Genomic DNA, 19,005 nt, shown 5'->3' with positions numbered 1-19,005 from the left:
AAGGCGCGGGTAGGGCGGAGTCTGGTCTCAGCCAGGGAGCATGATCTGGAGCTCGGGTTGTGTGCTGAGCCTGGTCTCGGACTGGGGACATTGGCTGCAGCTCGGGTCGTGTGCAGAGCCTGGTCTCGCACAGGGACGTGCTAAACCTTGTAAAAACAATGACTGCAGATGCTGGAAACCAGATTCTGGAGTAGAGTGGTGCTGGAAAAGCACAGCAGTTCAGGCAGCATCCGAGGAGCCGGAAAATCGACGTTTCAGGCAAAAGCCCTTCATCAGGAATACAGGCAGAATGCCTGAAGGATGGAGAAATAAATGAGAGGAGGGTGGGGATGGGAAGAAAGTAGCATAGAGTACAATAGGCGAGTGGGGGTGGGGATGAAGGTGATAGGTTAGGGAGAAGGTGTGGGAAGGTAGCAAAGAGTACAATGGGTGGATGGGGTGGGATGAAGGTGATAGGTCAGAGAGGAGGGTGGAATGGATAGGTGGAAAAGAAGATAGGCTGGTAGGACACGTCATGGGGACAGTGCTGAGCTGGAAGTTTGGAACTGGGGTTAGGTGAGGGAAGGGGAAATGAGGAAACATTGATGCCCTGGGGTTGAAGTGTTCCGAGGTGGAAGATGAGGCGTTCTTCCTCCAGGTATCGGGTGGTGAGGGAGCGGTGGTGAAGGAGGCCCAGAACCTCCATGTCCTTGGCTGAGTGGGATGGGGAGTTGAAATCTTGGGCCACAGGGCGGTGTGGTTGATTGGTGCGGGTGTCCCAGAGATGTTCCCTAAAGCGTTCTGCTAGGAGGCGTCCAGTGTCCCCAATGTACAGGAGACCGCATCGGGAGCAACGGATACAATAAATGATATTGGTGGATGTGTAGCTAAAACTTTGATGGATGTGGAAGGTTCCTTTAGGGCCTTGGATGGAGGTGAGGGAGGAGGTGTGGGAACAGGTTTTGCAATTCCTGCAGTGGCAGGGGAAGGTGCCAGGACGGGAGGGTGGGTTATTGAGGGCGTGGACCCGACCAGGTAGTCACGGAGGGAATGATCTTTGCGGAAGGCAGAAAGGGGTGGGGATGAAATATATCCCTGGTGGTGGGGTCTTTTTGGAGGTGGCGGAAATGTTGGCGGATGATTTGGTTAATGCAAAGATTGGTAGGGTGGAAGGTAAGCACCAGGGGTGTTCTGTCCTTGTTACGGTTGGAGGGGTGGAGTCTGAGGGCGGAGGTGCGGGATGTGGACGAGATGCGTTGGATGGCATCTTTAACCACGTGGGAAGAGAAATTGCGGTCTCTAAAGAAGGAGGCCATCTGGTGTGCTCTGTGGTGGAACTGGTCCTCCTGGAAGCAGATACAGCAGAGGTGGAGGAATTGGGAACACGGGATGGCATTTTTGGGAAGGTGGGAAGAGGTGTAATCCAAGTAGCTGTGGGACTCGGTGGGTTTGTAAAAATTGTTGGTGTCAAGTCGATCATCATTAATGGAGATGGAGAGGTCCAGGAAGGGGAGGGAGGTGTCAGAGATAGTCCAGGTAAATTTAAGATCAGTGTGGAATGTGTTGGTGAAGTTGATGAATTGCTCAACCTCCTCGGGAGTACGAGGTGACGCAAATGCAGTCATCAATGTAGCGGAGGAAGAAGTGGGGAGTGGTGCCTGTGTAATTATGGAAGATGGACAGTTCTACATAGCTAACAAAGAGACAGGCATAGCTGGGACCCATATGGGTACCCACGGCTACACGTTTGGTCTGGAGGAAGTGGGAGGATTTGAAGGAGAAATTGTTAAGGGTGAGGACCAATTCGGCCAAACGAATGAGAGTGTCAGTGGAATGATACTGTTGGTGGCCTCGGGAGAGGAAGAAATGGAGGGCTTGGAGGCTCTGGTCATGACAGATAGAGGTGTAGAGGGATTGGATATCCATAGTGAAGATGAGGCATTGGTGACCGGGAAACGGAAGTCTTAGAGGAGGTGGAGAGCATGGGTGGTGTCTTGAATGTCTGTGGGGAGTTCCTGGACTAGGGATAATAGGACAGTGTCGAGGTAGGTAGAGATGTGTTCAGTGGGGCAGGAGCATGCTGAGACATTGGGTTGGCCAGGGTGGTCAGGCTTGTGGATCTTGGGAAGGAGTTAGAACCGGACAGTGTGGAGTTCCCGAACTATGAGGTTGGAAGCTGTGGGTGGGAGATCTCCTGAGGTGATGAGGTTCTGTATGGTCTGGGAGATGATGGTTTGGTGATGGAGGGTGGGGTCATGGTCGAGGGGGTTGACATCTGGCTTCAGCGGTGTAGAGATCAGTTGGCTTAATGGGGAGGTTGGGATTGGAGTAGAGAGAGTGGAGGGCAGCGCGTTGTGAGGGTGAGAGGTTGGAGTGGGAGAGGGGCAGACAGATTGAGGCGGTTAATGTCCCGGCGGCAGTTGGAAATTAAGAGGTCGAAGACGGGTAATAGGCCAGCATGGGGTTTCCAAGTGGATGGATTGTGTTGGAGGCGGGTGAAGGGGTCCTCGGAAGGTGGGCGGGAATCCTAATTGTGAAAGTAAGCTCAGAGGCGGAGACAGCGGAAGAAGTGTTCGACGTCCAGCATGTATTAAATTCATTGATGCGTGGCAGGAGGGGGATGAAGGTGAGTCCTTTGCTGAGGACTGATCGTTCATTCTCAGTGAGGAGGAGTTCGAGCAGGAGTGGTGAAGGTAGGATCTGTGAGGGGGCATGTCTGCAGAATGCAAATGAGTGGCGTTGGTGGGGTGGACGTGGTGGCGGAGCCTTTTCTGGGACAGAGGTTGTGCCCTGAAGTTCGTATTCTGTGCAGAGCCTGGTCTCGCGCAGGAGGCACGGCCTCGAGCTCGTGTTGTGGGCAGAGCCTGGTCTCGGCTCAGGGGGCGTGGCCTGGAGCTCGGGTTGTGTGCTGAGAGTAGTCTCGGACAAGGGGCGTGGCCTGGGGCTCGGGTTGCCTGCTGAGCCTGGTCTCGGACAGGGGGCGTGGCCTCTAGCTCAGGTTGTGGGCAGAGCCTGGTCTCGGGTGAGGGGGCGTGGCCTGGAGCTCGTGTTGTGTGCTGAATGTGGTCTCGGACAGGAGGCGTGGCCTGGAGTTGTGTGCTGAGTGTGGTCTCGCGCAGAGGGCGTGGCCTAGAGCGCAGGTTGCCTGTGGAGCCTGGTGTCGGAAAGGGGGCGTGACCTGGTCGGGATCGGTTAGTGGGCGGAGCAGCTGTCTGACCGCTGGCAGTTTGGTCCGGATTCAATCTCGGTGTCCAGTGGTGTTTTGTTTTCAGTTGAAATTCTGAATGTGGCCACCAGGTCAGTTCAACAGCCGGAGGACCAATGCTGGAGGGAGATAGGATTTTGTTTTATTTCAAAAATATACTTTATTAATAAAATACTTTGATGGTCTGTACAGCTGGACATGCCATACATTTCCAGGAGAAAGTGAGGACTGCAGATGCTGGAGGTCAGAGCTGAAAATGTGTTGCTGGAAAAGCGCAGCAGGTCAGGCAGCATCCAAGGAGCAGGAGAATCGACATTTCGGGCATGAGCCCTTCTTCAGGAATGAGGAAGGTGTGTCCAGCAGACTAAGATAAAAGGTAGGGAGGGGGGACGTGGGGGAGGGGCGCTGGAGATGTGATAGGTGGAAGGAGGTCAAGGTGAGGGTGATAGGCCGGAGTGGGGTGGGGGCGGAGAGGTCAGGAAGAAGATTGCAGGTTAGGAGAGCGGTGCTGAGTTCGAGGGTTGTGATTGAGACAAGGTGGGGGGAGGGGAAATTAGGAAACTGGAGAAATCTGAGTTCATCCCTTGTGGTTGGAGGGTTCCTAGGTGGAAGATGAGGCGCTCTTCCTCCAACTGTCGTGTTGTTATGGTCTGGCGATGGAGGAGTCCAAGGACCTGCATGTCCTTGGTGGAGTGGGAGGGGGAGTTAAAGTGTTGAGCCACGGGATGGTTGGGTTGGTTGGTCCGGGTGTCCCAGAGGTGTTCTCTGAAATGTTCTGCAAGTAGGCGGCCCGTCTCGCCAATATAGAGGAGGCCACATCGGGTGCAGTGGATGCAATAGATGATGTGTGTGGAGGTGCAGGTGAATTTGTGGTGGATATGGAAGGATCCCTTGGGGCCTTGGAGGGAAGTAAGGGGGGAGGTGTGGGCGCTAGTTTTGCATTTCTTGCGGTTGCAGGGGAAGGTGCCGGGAGTGGAGGTTGGGTTGGTGGGGGGTGTGGACCTGACAAGGGAGTCACGGAGGGAGTGGTCTTTTTGGAACGCTGATAGGGGAAGGGAGGGAAATATATCCCTGGTGGTGGGGTCTGTTTGGAGGTGCTGGAAATGACGACAGATGATGTAATGTATATGGAGGTTGGTGGGGTAGTAGGTGAGAACCAGTGGGATTCTGTCTTGGTGGTAATTGGAGGTACGGGGCTCAAGGGCAGAGGAGCGGGAAGTGGAGGAGATGTGATGCAGAGCATCGTCGATCACGTCTGGGAGGAAATTGCGGTCTTTGAAGAAGGGGGCCATCTGGCTTGTTCGGTATTGGCATTGGTCCTCCTGGGAGCAGATGCGGCGGAGACGAAGGAATTGGGAATATGGGATGGCGTTTTTACAGGGGGCAGGTAGGGAGGTGGTGTAGTCTAGGTAGCTGTGGGAGTCGGTCGGTTTATAGTAAATGTCCGTGTTGATTTGGTCGCCCGAGATAGAAATGGAGAGGTCTAGGAAGAGGAGGGAGGAGTCTGAGACGGTCAGGTAAATTTGAGGTCAGGGTGGAAGGTGTTGGTAAAGTGGATGAACTGTTCAATCTCCTTGTGGGAGCATGAGGCAGCGCCGATACAGTCATCGATGCAGTGGAGGAAAAGGTGGGGGGTGGTGTCAGTGTAGCTGTGGAAGATGGACTGTTTCACATATCCTACAAAGAGGCGAGCATAGCTGGGGCCCATCTTAACCTGCTTGGCACACTCTCCTCATTCCTGAAGAAGGGCTCATGCCCGAAACGTCGATTCTCCTGCTCCTTGGATGCTACCTGACCTGCTGCGCCTTTCCAGCAACACATTTTCAGCATGCCATACATATGTAAACATTCCATTTCTTTGCGTACCGAAACAGAGTAACCGTTCCTATTTATAGGTCTGTATGATTACATTTTTAGCTGAGGCGTCAGCAGAGTCCAAATGACTGCTTGGGCCCCCGTTCTTCTTAGGCAGGCAGATGTTACACGGTGGTCTTTCCCCACCGCGCCTTGGCAGCAGCTGACCCGAGCTTCAGCACGTCCCTTAACATGTAGTCCTGCACCTTGGAATGTGCCAGTCTACAACACTCAGTTGGGGTCAACTCCTTCAGCTGGAAGATCAACAGGTTTTGGACTGCCCAGAGAGCGTCCTTCACTGAATTGATGATCCTTCAGGCACAGTTGATGTTCGTCTCTGTGTGCGTCCCGAGGAACAGACCGTAGAACATGGAGTCCCACGTCACGGAGCTGCTCGGGACGAACCTTGACAAACACCACTGCGTGTGGTGCGGCTGAGAGTCCGGGCATGCATATAGGATCTCACCAGCAGAGCCCTTCTCACCACCAGCCAAGCCGGATCTTGGTGCTTGTTGGAAAGTTCTGGCGATGAGGCATTCTGCCAAATGACTTTGACAGTCTGCTCAGCGAACTGCTCGATAGGATCCGCCCTCTCCTTTTCCCGAAGGGTATCAAGGACACTACGTGCTGACCACTTCCTGATGGACTTGTGGTCAAAAGTGTTTTTCTTTATAAACTTCTCCACGAAGGACAAGTGATACGGAACGGTCCAACTACTCGGAGCATTCTGTGGCAGCGAGGCCAGGCCCATCCTTCGCAACACTGGGGACAGGTAGAACCTGGTGTTTGCGTACCAGGGATCCACGCACAGCTTGATGCAGCCACACACAAAGGTGGCCATCAGGGTGAGGGTGGCATTGGGTGTATTTTTTCCCCTGTTGCCCAGATCTTTGTACAGCGAGTCCCTTCGGATGCGGGCCATCTTTGACCTCCATATAAACTGGAAGATGGCCTGAGTGACTGCAGCGGCACAGGTTCTGGGAATAGGCCAGACCTGTGCCACGTATAATAGCAATGATAATGCCTCACACCTGATGACCAGGTTTTTTCCCACGATGGAGAGCGACCATAGGTTCCATCTACCCAGTTTCTGCCTCACTTTGCTGATATGCTCCTCCCAAGACTTGGCACATGTCCCAGCCCCCTAAATCAAATACCCAGCACTTTCAGGTGGTCAGTCCTGACGGTGAAGGGGATCGAGGATTGGTCACCCCAGTTCCCGAAGAGCATGGCCTTGCTCTTGCAATGGTTTACCTTGGTCCCCAAGGCCCGTTTGACCTGGTCACATATGCACATGAGTCTGCGCACGAACAACGGATCCGAGCAGAAAACGGTGACATCATCCATGTACAGGGAGGCCTTAACCTGCAGGCCCTCACTGCCAGGAATAGTCACCTCCCTCAGGCTCGCATCCTTCCTGATGGACTCGGCAAATGGCTCTATGCAGCACACAAACAAGGCAGGAGAGAGAGGGCAGCCCTGCCTGACTCCAGATCTGACTGGGAAGCTATCTGATTCCCACCCATTGATTGAGACTGCACTGACAATGTTGGTGTAGAGCAGTCTGATCCAATTGCAGATTCCCTCCCAAAGCCCATTTTGGAGTGAACATCTCTCATATACCTGTGTGATATCCTGTCAAAGGCTTTCTCCTGGTCCAGGCTGATCAGGCAGGTGTCCAACCCTCTGTCCTGCAAGTAGGCGATCGTATCCCTGAGGAGTGCGAGACTCTCAGCAATCTTCCTGCCCGGTACAGCACAGGTTTGGTCAGGGTGAATCACCCAACCCCAGAACAGACCTGACCCGTTTGGCGATTACCTTTGACAGAATTTTGTAATCTGCATTCAACAGTGAGATTGGTCTCCAATTTTTGAGTTCCTCCCTCTCCCCTTCCGCTTATAGATGAGGGTGATGATGCCTTTCTTCATGGATTCACTTATGGTACCTGCCTGAAGCATACTGACATACACCTCCAGCAGGTCCCACAGAGCGGATTAGAGCTCGACCAGTATGCCGTCGCTTCCGGGAGTTTTATTCTTTTCGAAGGACTCGAGGGCCTTGGTCAGCTTATTCTGAGATAGCGGCTGGTCCAGCCTCTCGCGTCTTCTGTCATCTAAGACCTCCGTGATAGAGGACAGCAATGACTGGGAGGCCACGCTGTCGGTTGGCTTCGCGTCATACAGACTGGCATAGAAGGATTTACTGATCCTCATGACGTCAGCCTGAGATGACGTTCTGGAGCCATCTTCTTCCTTCAGGCTGCTGAGCATGGAGCTCTCTTTGTGCACCTTCTGGAAGAAGAAACATGAGCACGTCTCGTCCCGCTCCACTGAGTAGACCCTCGATCGGAAGAATATCTTGGAGGCCTCCTAGGCAAAGAGCGAGGCTTGCTGGCCCTTCACCTCCTTGAGGTCCTCCGTGACATCGACCCCCATCGTCTATAGCAGGATCAGGTTCTGCATACTTTCCTGGAGCTGGGACAGTTTTCCCCGCCTCTCTCTCGCCTCCTGAACATCTTTGAGGATGAAGAACCTCTTGATGTTCCCTTTTACTGTTTCGCACCAATCCGTTGGGGACTCAAAGAGGAGCTTCACGGTTCTCCAACCTGCATAGTCCCTCTTGAGCTCCCCAGTGTTTCCCAGGGTCAACAGCTTTGTGTTCAGCTTTCACGTTCCCTTACCAGCCCGCTGCTCGTCCTGTAGGTGACAGTCGGCCAGCAGGAGGCAGCGGTCAGAGAAGAACACCGGCTTGACGTCGGTGGATCTGACTGAGAGTGTCGTGAGGGATTGGGTGGTAACTATCGTTATGGTGTTGGGTCCTCTGTTTGTGGGTAATATTTTAAATTCTGAGTTTCCATCTCTAAAGATTGTGGGGCTGAATCTTCGCCTGGAACAAAAATCCCAGTTGGTGCACTTCTATGGCTCACACTCCCAGATAGTATAGTACAGTCGAATTTGCATTGGATTTCGAGGACTGTGTTGGAACTTTTTCATTAGTTCATGGGATGTTTATTGCTTAGATTGTTGGCTATGTAGAACAGTCTATCTTATGTAGTTACACCGGCACCATTCCCCACCTTTTACTCTGCTACATTGATGACTGCATCGGTGCCACCTTATGCTCCCATGAGGAGGTTGAACAGTTCATTAACTTCACCAACACATTCCAACCTGACCTTAAATTCACCAGAACCATCTTTGACTTCTCTCTCCCCTTCCTGGACCTCTCTATCTCCATCAATGACGACCAACTCAACACTGACATTTTCTACAAATCCACCGACTCTCACAGCTACCTGGATTACACGTCCTCCCATCTTGCCTCCTGCAAAAATGTTACCCCGTATTCCCCTTTACTCTGCCGCATCTGCTTCCAGGAGGACCAGTTCCACCACAGAACACACCAGAAGGCATCCTCAGTTTTGAAGACCAAATTTTCTCTTCCACATGGTTGAAGATGCCCTCCAACGCATCTCATCCGAGTCCTGCACCTCCTCCCTTGAACCCCACCCCTCCAACCGCAACAAAGACAGAAGCCCTCTGGTCCTCACCTTCCACCCCGCCAACCTTCGCATAATTCACATCATATACCGACATTTCCGCCACTTTCAAATGGACCCCACCACCAGAGATACATTTCCCACCACATCCCATTCACTTTCCATAAAGACTGCTCCCCCTGCGACTACCTGGTTAGGTCCACGCCACCCAACAACCCCCCCCCTCCCTTCCTGGCACCTTCCTCTGCCACCATAGGAATTGCAAAACCTGCATCCACACCTCCTCCTTCACCTCTGTCCAAGGCCCCAAAGGAGCCTTCCACATTCATCAAAGTTTCACCTGCACTTCCACCAATGTCATTTATTGTATCCGTTGCTCCCAATGAGGTCTCCTCTACATTGGGGAGACCGGATGCTTTCTCGTAGAGCATGTTAGGAAACATCTCTGGGATATCCGCACCAATCAACCCCACCGCCCCATGGCCGAACAGTTCAACTCCCCCTCCCACTCTGCTGAGGACTTACAGGTCCTGGGCTTCCTCCAAGGCCACTCCCTCACTATCTGACACCTGGAGGAAGAACGCTTCATCTTCCGCCTCGGGTCCCTTCAACCCCAGGGCATCAATGTGGACTTCACCAGTTGATTTACCCTCCCACCCTCCTTATCCCAGTTCCAACCTTCCAGCCCAGCACTGTCTTCATGACCTGTCCCACCTGTCAAGATTCATTTTCTTTGCATGCCCAAATTGTCCTTGAACTGAATGTCTTGTTAGGCCATTGTAAAGGGTAGGTAAGAGTCAACATGATTGGTTCTGGAGTCATATGTAGGCCATACAAGATAAATGAAGGACACATCAAAACATTTTTCTTTAAACGAGAGTTTAATGGTCACCATTATGACATTTCTATTTCAGACTTTTTAATTGATCAATCTATTAACTAATGAAACCAGAAACCATGTCAATAGAACATTAGCCTTTTTGTTACTCCTCTGGTAACATTACTATTAGGTAATTATGACATCAGTCTGTTGATGCACTACATACATTTCTCAGGAGCCATGCAATAAGTATGGGAATAATTTTAAACTCATTGCAATGACATTAAACCTCTTAATCTGTGAAAAAAACTTTTAAAAAATTGATCATAGTATCTGAACTTGAGTGTAAACACTATTGTGGACAAAAAAGAAAGAAAACCTTTATATTCTTTAAATGTCTATTAGATTTATTTTGCTATATTACAGTAACTGAGCATTTTGATACATTGTCACCCAGTTTGGGGAAATGTGAATAAAATTTGTTCACTAATAGCTGCCTGCAGATGAACATAATCTTACTTGGTGCAGTGCACAATAGATAATGACGAGGCTGGGATGGAATTTTCTTTTATACCTCATTTGAGACATTTAAAACTGAAGGACATTGTGACATGTTTCTGAATTCCCAGAGTTGATATTTATGAAGTTTGAGCAATTTGTAGGGTTGCTTTGTGTGTAATTTGTGTTAATGTAAATGCAAGGTAAAACGAAAGCAAGAAATATCACAAATTATATTTGGGGTGATAGGGGGAATTTCATCTTGACAAAGAGGGCAGATGTAATTACAAAAAAAAAATTCACTTTTGGCTGAAAGTAAACAAATTAGATGTGAATAACCACCTTCCTTGCTATAATAGGGCTAAATGCTTTTGAAGTTTTTAAATGTTTGAGAGACTCAAGTTCAATTCTAAAATCAGTGTAATTCTGGATTCGTATTAGGGAATTGAGATTCAGTTGCATTACATAAAAGGAAGTAATAGTCAAATGCTGCAGATTACGTTTTCCAGTTAAACAAATTCTCTTGTAGCTGTAGGTATGATCCATCTTAGTGTGGTATTTTTAGGAGGCCTAAAAAAAACAATAAAGTCCAACTCAAGATTTTAGGCACAGACAACAAGCTATGTGGAAGAAGATCTGTGATGAGGACAAAGCTGTGGGAATGACAGAAAAAGATCGTTGTAAATTGTAAGGAAGTTATTTTCCTGAATTGGCAGAGGAAGTTCAGCATGACCCAGGCCATATCAGCCAAGTTTGCAGCCTCAGAGTCAGAAAGTTAGATGCTACCATTGCCACAGTATCCACCAGTCAATTACCTGTCTGTTTCCAGTCAATGTGCTCTGCCATAGGAACATTGACCATAGCCAGAGGGCTTGCAGGAGTAGAGGAAACAATAACCCTTGAGGTTGTAGCTAATGGCCATGCTATAGATCAATGTTCGAGTACATCTAAAGCTCGTTCAGAAATCTGGAAATTCTCAAATTTGCAGATGATAGAAATGGAAACAGAAGTTGCTGTTATTTAGCAGGAAGATCAAAATTAGTATTTGGAGTGCAGGGAAAAAAACAGCATGTGGAAGATAAAAGGGCTGAAAATGTAATTCCAGCACATTCATTACAACACAAATAAAATGCTCTAAAAAAATACAAGTTTGAGATTCCTAACTTAATTTCATAATTGATGCAACTGCAGAAGTGTGTTATCTTGGAAGGAGATCTAAGTCACATTTTAATTCATTTAAAGCAGAATTTTTTTTTCAATAACGGTATTCCAGAGTTAGGGTGGAAAACGGATCCATTTAATTGCCATTAGAAGGATTAGACTGAAAATTACAAATAAACTGGGCTGAATTATTTGCAGTATGAAAGTAATCTGAACCCTACTAGTAATAGGAATTGCAAATAATTGCAAGTTTTGTCATTGAGCAAGTCTTAAGAGAACACAAACAGTCTTTCAATATGGAAGACATGATAAAATTAGGTGTGATGAAGTTGAAGTCAAGATAAACGACAGGGTAGTGTACAGCCAACATGATGTGAGTTGAGGTCGGTGTCATCTGCACACTTAGAAGCTGTAAGTAGAGTTGGATAGATTAGATACAACTGGGGCAATGAAGCAAGTGAAGAGGTATAAATAGATGAGTCCTTCTGTGTAGCGATTACCTACCTACCAGTGAATATTTGCATTGTAAGTTAGCCAATAGAATGATGGTCAGTAAGAGATTTTTCAAATGCAGTTCAGTGATTAGAAAACTGCTTCTCATTCAGACATACAAGGGGTTGTACCAGAAGGAAGGATTTGCCAAATGGGATGGCTACTGCTCTAGAAGGGAAAGAGTCAGGTATTAAGTCTGATTAAAAGGTATGCTGCTTGTTGGATGATATTCTAATCAGTAGCAAAACATAGAAATAGAACATTACAAGGTTGACCAAAGCCTTAGATTGACTTCTGGAGTACTGTCTCAAAAGCACAAATGTTGCTTCATGATGTCAAATGTAACAGACTTGGACCACCATACCTGAATGACGTAGGTATTCACACAATGCAAGAGATGTATGAGGTAATAATGAAAACAGACCAGAAATCAAAGAAGAACATAGAATATTCGAAAGGACCATTGTGTATTATTTTGCAAATCTGTGGAACCATCAGAGAAGGAAAACTGAGAAGCAACATTCTGACCAGCAAAAGAATCATTTGAGCAACCGCTGAACTGCCTATCCAATTTTTCCATCTGTCCATAACCCACATTTTATTTCCTTATCTACATCTGTGTGTGTGTGTGTGTGTGTGGTGGGGGGGGGGGGGGGGTGTTTATTAAGGAAGTACAGTTTTAATTAGTAGAATTAAATGCTGACAGTTCATAACTTTTACCTGTGGTTAGAGTATATTTGCTTGCAGTAAATGGTCGTTTTTGTTTAGTTCAGAAACCAGGTATGTGCTTTCTGTCAACATGAGTTTTAAAGATATGTAATTTGAGGAATTATGCACGCATTTTAAAACTTATAACCTTGTGATGATTCTGGGAATAGTGGAGCTTCATTTTCCAATGAGGCAGAACACCATCAGTTCAACAGTAAGTATAAAGTAGCAAATCCTGAATATATGGGCATTCTTTCACAACTTCCCATAAAGAATGGTTCATTTCTAGCCACAAAGTCACCTGTGAATGATTTTAAATACTTTTGACATGTCTGTGTCTGCCAGAGCAATTAGTAAATAAATCCACATTGATATTGTTCTTAGTAAAGTGCTCAATTATGTCATGAATGAATGACCTAAAAAGTATGATGTTGAGAAATTGCAGGAGGATTTGTACAAATTAACTGTTTGTTTCTCAAACTGTCTTAGATTGAGAAATGATCCAACAAAATTCCTTTCATTTTATCAAGTAGTAGCAAAATACTGCAGATGCTGGTTCTGAAATAAACAGAAAATGCTGGAGAAACTCGGCAGGTCTGGCAGCAGTTTTAAAGAAGTCACCAGGGCTCAAAGCATTAACTGTTTCTCTTTTTTTAATGCTGCCACAGTTTCTCCAGTTTTGTTTTTATTCCTAGGTCAGCACAAGAAAATATTAGGAATAAGAAAGCAGCAGGGTCGCACAACTGAGTGGTTAGCACTACTGCCTCAGCGCCAGGGACACAGGTTTGATTCAGCCTTGAATTTGGGTGGGCTGCTCTTTGGAAGCTCAGTGCAGACTCAATTGGTCAAATTGCCTCTTTCTGCATTTTACATATGAATGAGTACATGGTGGTTTCTATGAGTTGGGAAGAAAAGACAACCTTATTTTGGTCAACACGATAGAAATAATAAGTGGTCAAATAGAATCATAGAGCCATAGAGGTCTACAGCATATTGAGTCAGTGGCCCAGTACTACAGGTGCTAAAACTGTTGAGTTTTGAATAGTTGGTTTTCAATCTATGGATTTTCAGAGGTATTGGAGTCTTTCCCAGTTTACCTAAGACAAATTTGAAGTTTTTCTGACTAAGAATGGAGTTAAATACACACTAATGGTGTCAAGCACATTCTGACAAACTTTACCATAATATAACCCAACATTGAGCAGTGCTGCAGAAAGAAGCATACTGATTGTTTTCAAGAATATTTAACTCATGATTTGTATGTTCAACAAAAAAAAGATTAGGAATGTAACTTTTAAGTTGAATGATGAAAGACAAAATGTAGATATGTGGGCATGTCTGGCTGAGAAGCTGATAAGATGCCCTGAAGTAGATTTAATTCATTCAAATTGATATTATAGTAACTACACATAAAAGTTATTTTTTTTCTCTCTTGCAATGTCAGAGAAGGCATAAACACTTAACCAATGAATTTCTCCCTCTCAAAGCTGGAGTATAGCTGAAGGGTCTCTGCTTACTTTGATAAAAAAAAGTTACATGACGTACAGAACTTTGAGAAGAAAGCTGAAACAATTTTTTTGTGAGTCAGGCAGTCAATAGTATGGACAATTACATTCACTAGAAATATAAATTACTTGTATAAATGTCAGAATTGAAGAGTAGTTTATACGCAGGTTATATACAGAGAAGACTAAAACCTGTTTACTAGTTAAATGTTTTTAACTTAAGGATAATTAACCTAAAGATCTGATGACCTTCCAAAACCTCCCACATTATTATGGAGATAGACTGTGGGAGATTGGAGCTCATTTTATTTAATTCATCTGCATATTTGCTGCAAAGGCAGTTTAGTTGCTGAAAGGGTGTTAGACTGGTAGTTAAATCATTTGTTATGGAATATGGATAGGACCTAATCTCTCAAGTTAGATCTTATGAAGGATAAGCAGCTGTAAGATTTATTCCTGCTCAAAGCTAGTGGAAGAAATTAACAGTTGTTCTGAGACAGCCTTGTGGCAAAAAAGCAATGAACCAAATTAACTGGGAAGAATTCAGAAGGCAACTGCAGTGAGGGATTAAAGTATCCATAGTAAGAGATATAAACAAAGGGTCTTACTTTAGAGAATAGCTGGAACCAAGGAGAATAAAAGTAATTTCCAGAGGACTGTGGAATGTTTTTGAGTGGTACTGACAGTATTAAATAACTCCAAGATTTGAAATATAAGATTCTCAGGGAATAAGAATTTGAGTGCCTAACATTTGTAACTTTAAAGCATAATGTTATATTAAAGTTTCTGTTGAAAACCATGAAATCTTGTAGCACAATACTAATAATTAAAATAAGCTGTTTGGATTTCTCTTTAAATGTTAATAGTTCTGAAAAGGATCATAATATTGTGATGAAATCTTTGTAGAAGTATTAATTAGTTAACTGGCTGGGCAGAAATTTCCATGTTTCTCTTCAACGCAGGTTTGACAATTTTTTTGTTCTCTTGCAGACTAATCCTATAGTCTCCAACAGGTTGCTCACTTTAAGAGTTTGTGTTGATCAAACATGCTCATAGGTCAAAGCATAGATTTCTTAAACCTGACATCAACAGCAAAGTAAACACAAACAGAACAACAGTCAGCCATCAGGCATGAAACTTAGAAAGTTCGGTGCTGGTCAGAGTCAGAAAATATGGTGGGAAACCACTGAGGTGATAAGGAAAGTATGCAGTTGAAGGGATGTTAACACATGGAGAGCAGGGGAATCCTCTTGCAATTCAAATTCCACTTACTGCCCAAAGTGACAATCAGAAACAAAGTGGAAGTCAAAAACAAACTGATAATTTTACAGAGTCAACTGGGAGAGTGAACTTGAATCAGTAGCTTCAATTAAAATAGTCCCATCCATTAAGAGCAACTGGCTGTCAAAATTCAGACTTGATACAGTTAGATATATTGATAGAACAAACTTACGCTAATGGAAATAGAAAATGAAGGAAGTTGAAAGAGGCAAAAAGAACAAAAATAGGTATTTTTATAAATTATTGCTAGAATCTTGTCCATTGTATAATCTTGATAAGCTGCAATTTCCTCCAATTAAGAGTTGTGAAGACTAAAATCACAGGAGTGGCATGGTGAAGAAAGAGGCCATTTGGCTCATTGTGCCTGCACTGCTTCATTAAATGGCCATCATTACCTAGTGCCAATCTTTTACTTTTTGCCCATCATCCATGCCCTCTTGAATGCTTCAATTGAACCTGCCTCCACCAGACTTTGAGGGAGTGCATTCCATAAGTCACTGAGTGGAAAGGTTTTTACTCACTTTACCTTTACTTCATTTTGCAATCACATCAAATCTCTGCCCTTTTAATTTTGTTCCTTTTTGAACAGGGACAGTTTTCTCCCTATCTACTCTACCCAGCCTGCTCATGATTTTGAAAACATCTTTCAGATATCTCCTTAATACTATTCTCTCTGAGGAGAACACTTTTTCAATCTACTGTTATAATTGAATTTCCTCATTCCTAGAACCATTCTTGTAAATTGTAACATTTGTGCCTTAAATTATCTATCCCCATTTTTATCCTTAACAGCTGTTTTAGATTGAACCAGATTACCTATGGAACTCTATTTAACCTTGAACTGAGTTTCCAACTCCTTATGCACTCATGAAAAAAACTGTTAACTTCAGTCTGTCACAATGTATGCCATAACAGAACTATGACATTTTACTTTAAAGAATGTTAGCTTCAACTGCTTTAATTATCCTCTAATTTTGTGTGATGATGCAAATACAATTTATATCCTGTTCTGGAAAACATTATTTGTGATGAACACAAATTCAGCTCATGTCAAGTTTATTACTAACTTGGATTTTAATGAAGTACCATGGTTGTTGAGTGAAAATTTGTACAAGCCGACCTTGAATTGTGAACAAAATGGGAGCAATTGTAATTTGACTCTGCATTGAAACCAAAGAGAATATTTTGAGTTGTATAACATATGGTTACATTTCTAGTGGTTATAGCTGTCACTGATATCAGCAGCGGTGTGAGCACATAAGGTGTTGTTTTCATTATTACCCATCAATAGCAATAAATGCAATATGTCTACGGATAAAATGTAACTTGTGCGCAAAGATTTTTCTTTTATGCTAAAAGAAAAGGTGTTGGAGATCTGCTATGATAAATGTTCTTTTTTGTTGTAAAGTTAGGATGTAACATTTTTAAATTAACATTATTCCATTTAGCAGTCAAACTTGTTTTAAAATGAATCTCATCTGATCCTGAAAATATCAGATTATATTCATTTTAAATCATGTGAATAATTGAAGATGCTGTTGTTCACATAAGGACTTACCTTTTTAAAACAGGGCACTTTGAAACTGTGGCTCCGAACTGAAATTGATTTTTTTAACTTTTGCCAGTGTTTATGTCACCATTCTGTTTGAGTTCAAAATGTGTCCTGTTATAGTGTCAAAAATTGTATATCTTAATTTTTGTAAGTATTAATTTCATAAGTTCATCAGTAGTCTTTTTACAGTGTAAAATAAGAATGCTATTTTGTATCTACTATTTCTTTCCCAAATACATTGATGCAAAGCTACATTTTTATAATGCCTTTAAGGTAGAACCATGTCTCAAGGTGTTCCTTGAAGCGCAATCTGATAAAATTTATCACTGCAACAAAGAAGAAAGTATTAGACCAAAAACTGTAATTTTAAGCACGGGCTTGAGAACGAAAAATGAAGTGTAGAGGCAGATTGTTTTTGGAGGGAATTTTGGAGTGTAGAACCTTGATCGCTGTGACCCAAAAGTATGAAGAAGGAGAGAGCACAAAGAGCCAAAGAGAGTTTGGGAGACCGGATTTTGGAATGCAGTGAAAATTGACAGAGATTGGAGAAGGTGAGGAGGTCATTAAGGTATTTAAACAAGAAGATGCAACTTTTTAATTTTTTGGGAACTGTGAGGGTTGGAGCAGATAGAAACAGGTAGAATAAATGAGGAGGAACAGGAAACTGAACTGGACAACCCTTATATATATAGTGGCTTAAGAGCAGGTCAGAGGCTCAGAATCCTGCTGCAAGTAACTCATCTCTTGATTCCCTAAAGCATGTCCACCATCTACCATAGATAATCTGGCTCCATGATTCAGGAGTGGAATACCCACCTCTTGCCTAGATGAATACAGCTCCAACAACACTCAAGAAACCTGATACACTCCAGAACAAAACAGCCCACTTAATTGACACAGCATCTACTCCCTCCACCACTGACGCTCAGTAGCGGGAATGTGTGTACCATCTTCAAGGTTCATTGTAGAAATTCACTAAGACTTCGTAACATTCCACATCTAGAAGGATGAGGGCAGTAGGTTAATGGGAACACAACCACTTGCAAGCACCCGTCCAAAACACCATCTTCACTTGGAAATCTATTGTCCTTCCTTCAGTGTTGCTGGGCCAAACTCCTGAAACTCCCTCTCTAATGGGATTCTGGGTCTGTCTGCATCACAGAGATTGCAGCTGTTCAAGAAGCCACCTTTTCAGGGGAAATAAGGAATAGTCAATAAATGCTGACCCAGCCAGCAATGCTCTCATCCCATGAATGAATTAAAAAAAACTGCAGCTGAAAATGGTTAGGCTTAGGGTACTACTTGAGGAACTCTGAGGGTCTTATGGCACACTGGTAGTAACCCTACCTCTGAGTCAGAAGGATTGCATTCAAGTCCAACCTGCTTCAGAGGTGTATCATCGAATATTTTAAAAATAGCTACCTGGGGAACTCCTGCAATGTTTTTTTCTGGTGAGGACAATGATGATTTTCAACTGCAGCAAGTGTTTTTCTTTATACTAGATGTGACTCCAACCAGTGGAGAGATTTCCCCTAATTCAAAATGACTTTAGTTTTCTTAAGGATCCTTGATTCAATACTTGGTCAAATGCAGCCTCGATGTCAATGACAGTCGCTCTCAACTCATCTCTGGAGTTCTGTTCTTTTTTTCATGTATGGAGCAGCCTGTCATGAGGTCAGGAGCTGAATGACCTTGGTAGAACACAAACTGACTCAAGCCGGACGTTGCCTTTCACAGTACATACAGTGGAAAGAAAACCAGGACACTTCTCAGGACATATATGTGGCATAGCTGACCCTTCATTGCAAATATAAGCACACATTCATAAATATATTGCTATTTTTTAAAAAAGCTGCACATTACCCAAGCTTATTGTCATCTCTCTTAGAATCTGTGTAAGGCCATACTAATCCTCCACCAGTGCCCAGGGTAATCTAACATCTTATTATAGTTCATTGTGGGACCATCAGAGAATGGCAAGCATTTAAATAGTTTTATTCAGCAAAAGCAAAAAAAAAACAAAAACTGCATTTGCTTAGGGGACCAGGCATTGACACCTTACCCGATGAACAGCAATAAATTTACAGTCAAGGAGTGATCACTGCACCAAGCTTGCATCTATTAGAATCAGCTGTCAATTAAGTCTGGTCTGGATGCCAGTGGTTATGTACCTCTGGTTCAATGTCCTCATCTTTCTCCTTGAACATAATTGCTGCTCTCCCATCCCTTCTGAGGCTATCACATCCCCCGTTTGTTCCAGTTGTGTAGCACACAGCATGCTAGAATTATATACGATGTGCACAGTCTGTAGCATCATACTCCTGTGGGGAGCCAGTTATCCTGGCAAAGTCTCCTGCCCAGTCTGTGGCACTGATCTCATTGTGGTAAACAATTGCATGAGTTGCAGCCTTGATACATTTGTGGGTTGAGGATTGAGACATCCCTCACAGG

At 44.6% G+C, this 19,005-nt stretch overlaps 1 protein-coding gene across 1 annotated transcript in view; it reads right to left on the bottom strand.

Annotated features, from left to right (window-relative positions):
- Positions 1-19,005, bottom strand: part of LOC132818191 (glycogen phosphorylase, liver form-like) — a 167,607-nt gene that overhangs the window by 2,966 nt on the left and 145,636 nt on the right. The window contains exon 22 of the mRNA XM_060828968.1: positions 2,769-3,303. Coding sequence (XP_060684951.1) covers positions 2,769-3,303 — 535 coding nt within the window. The remainder of the gene's footprint in view (positions 1-2,768; positions 3,304-19,005) is intronic.

The sequence above is a fragment of the Hemiscyllium ocellatum genome, chromosome 8 (genome assembly GCF_020745735.1).
Source record: "Hemiscyllium ocellatum isolate sHemOce1 chromosome 8, sHemOce1.pat.X.cur, whole genome shotgun sequence".
NCBI lineage: Eukaryota > Metazoa > Chordata > Chondrichthyes > Orectolobiformes > Hemiscylliidae > Hemiscyllium > Hemiscyllium ocellatum.
The sequence above is the reverse complement of the archived record's forward strand: the minus strand, read 5'-3'. Positions and strand labels throughout refer to the sequence as shown.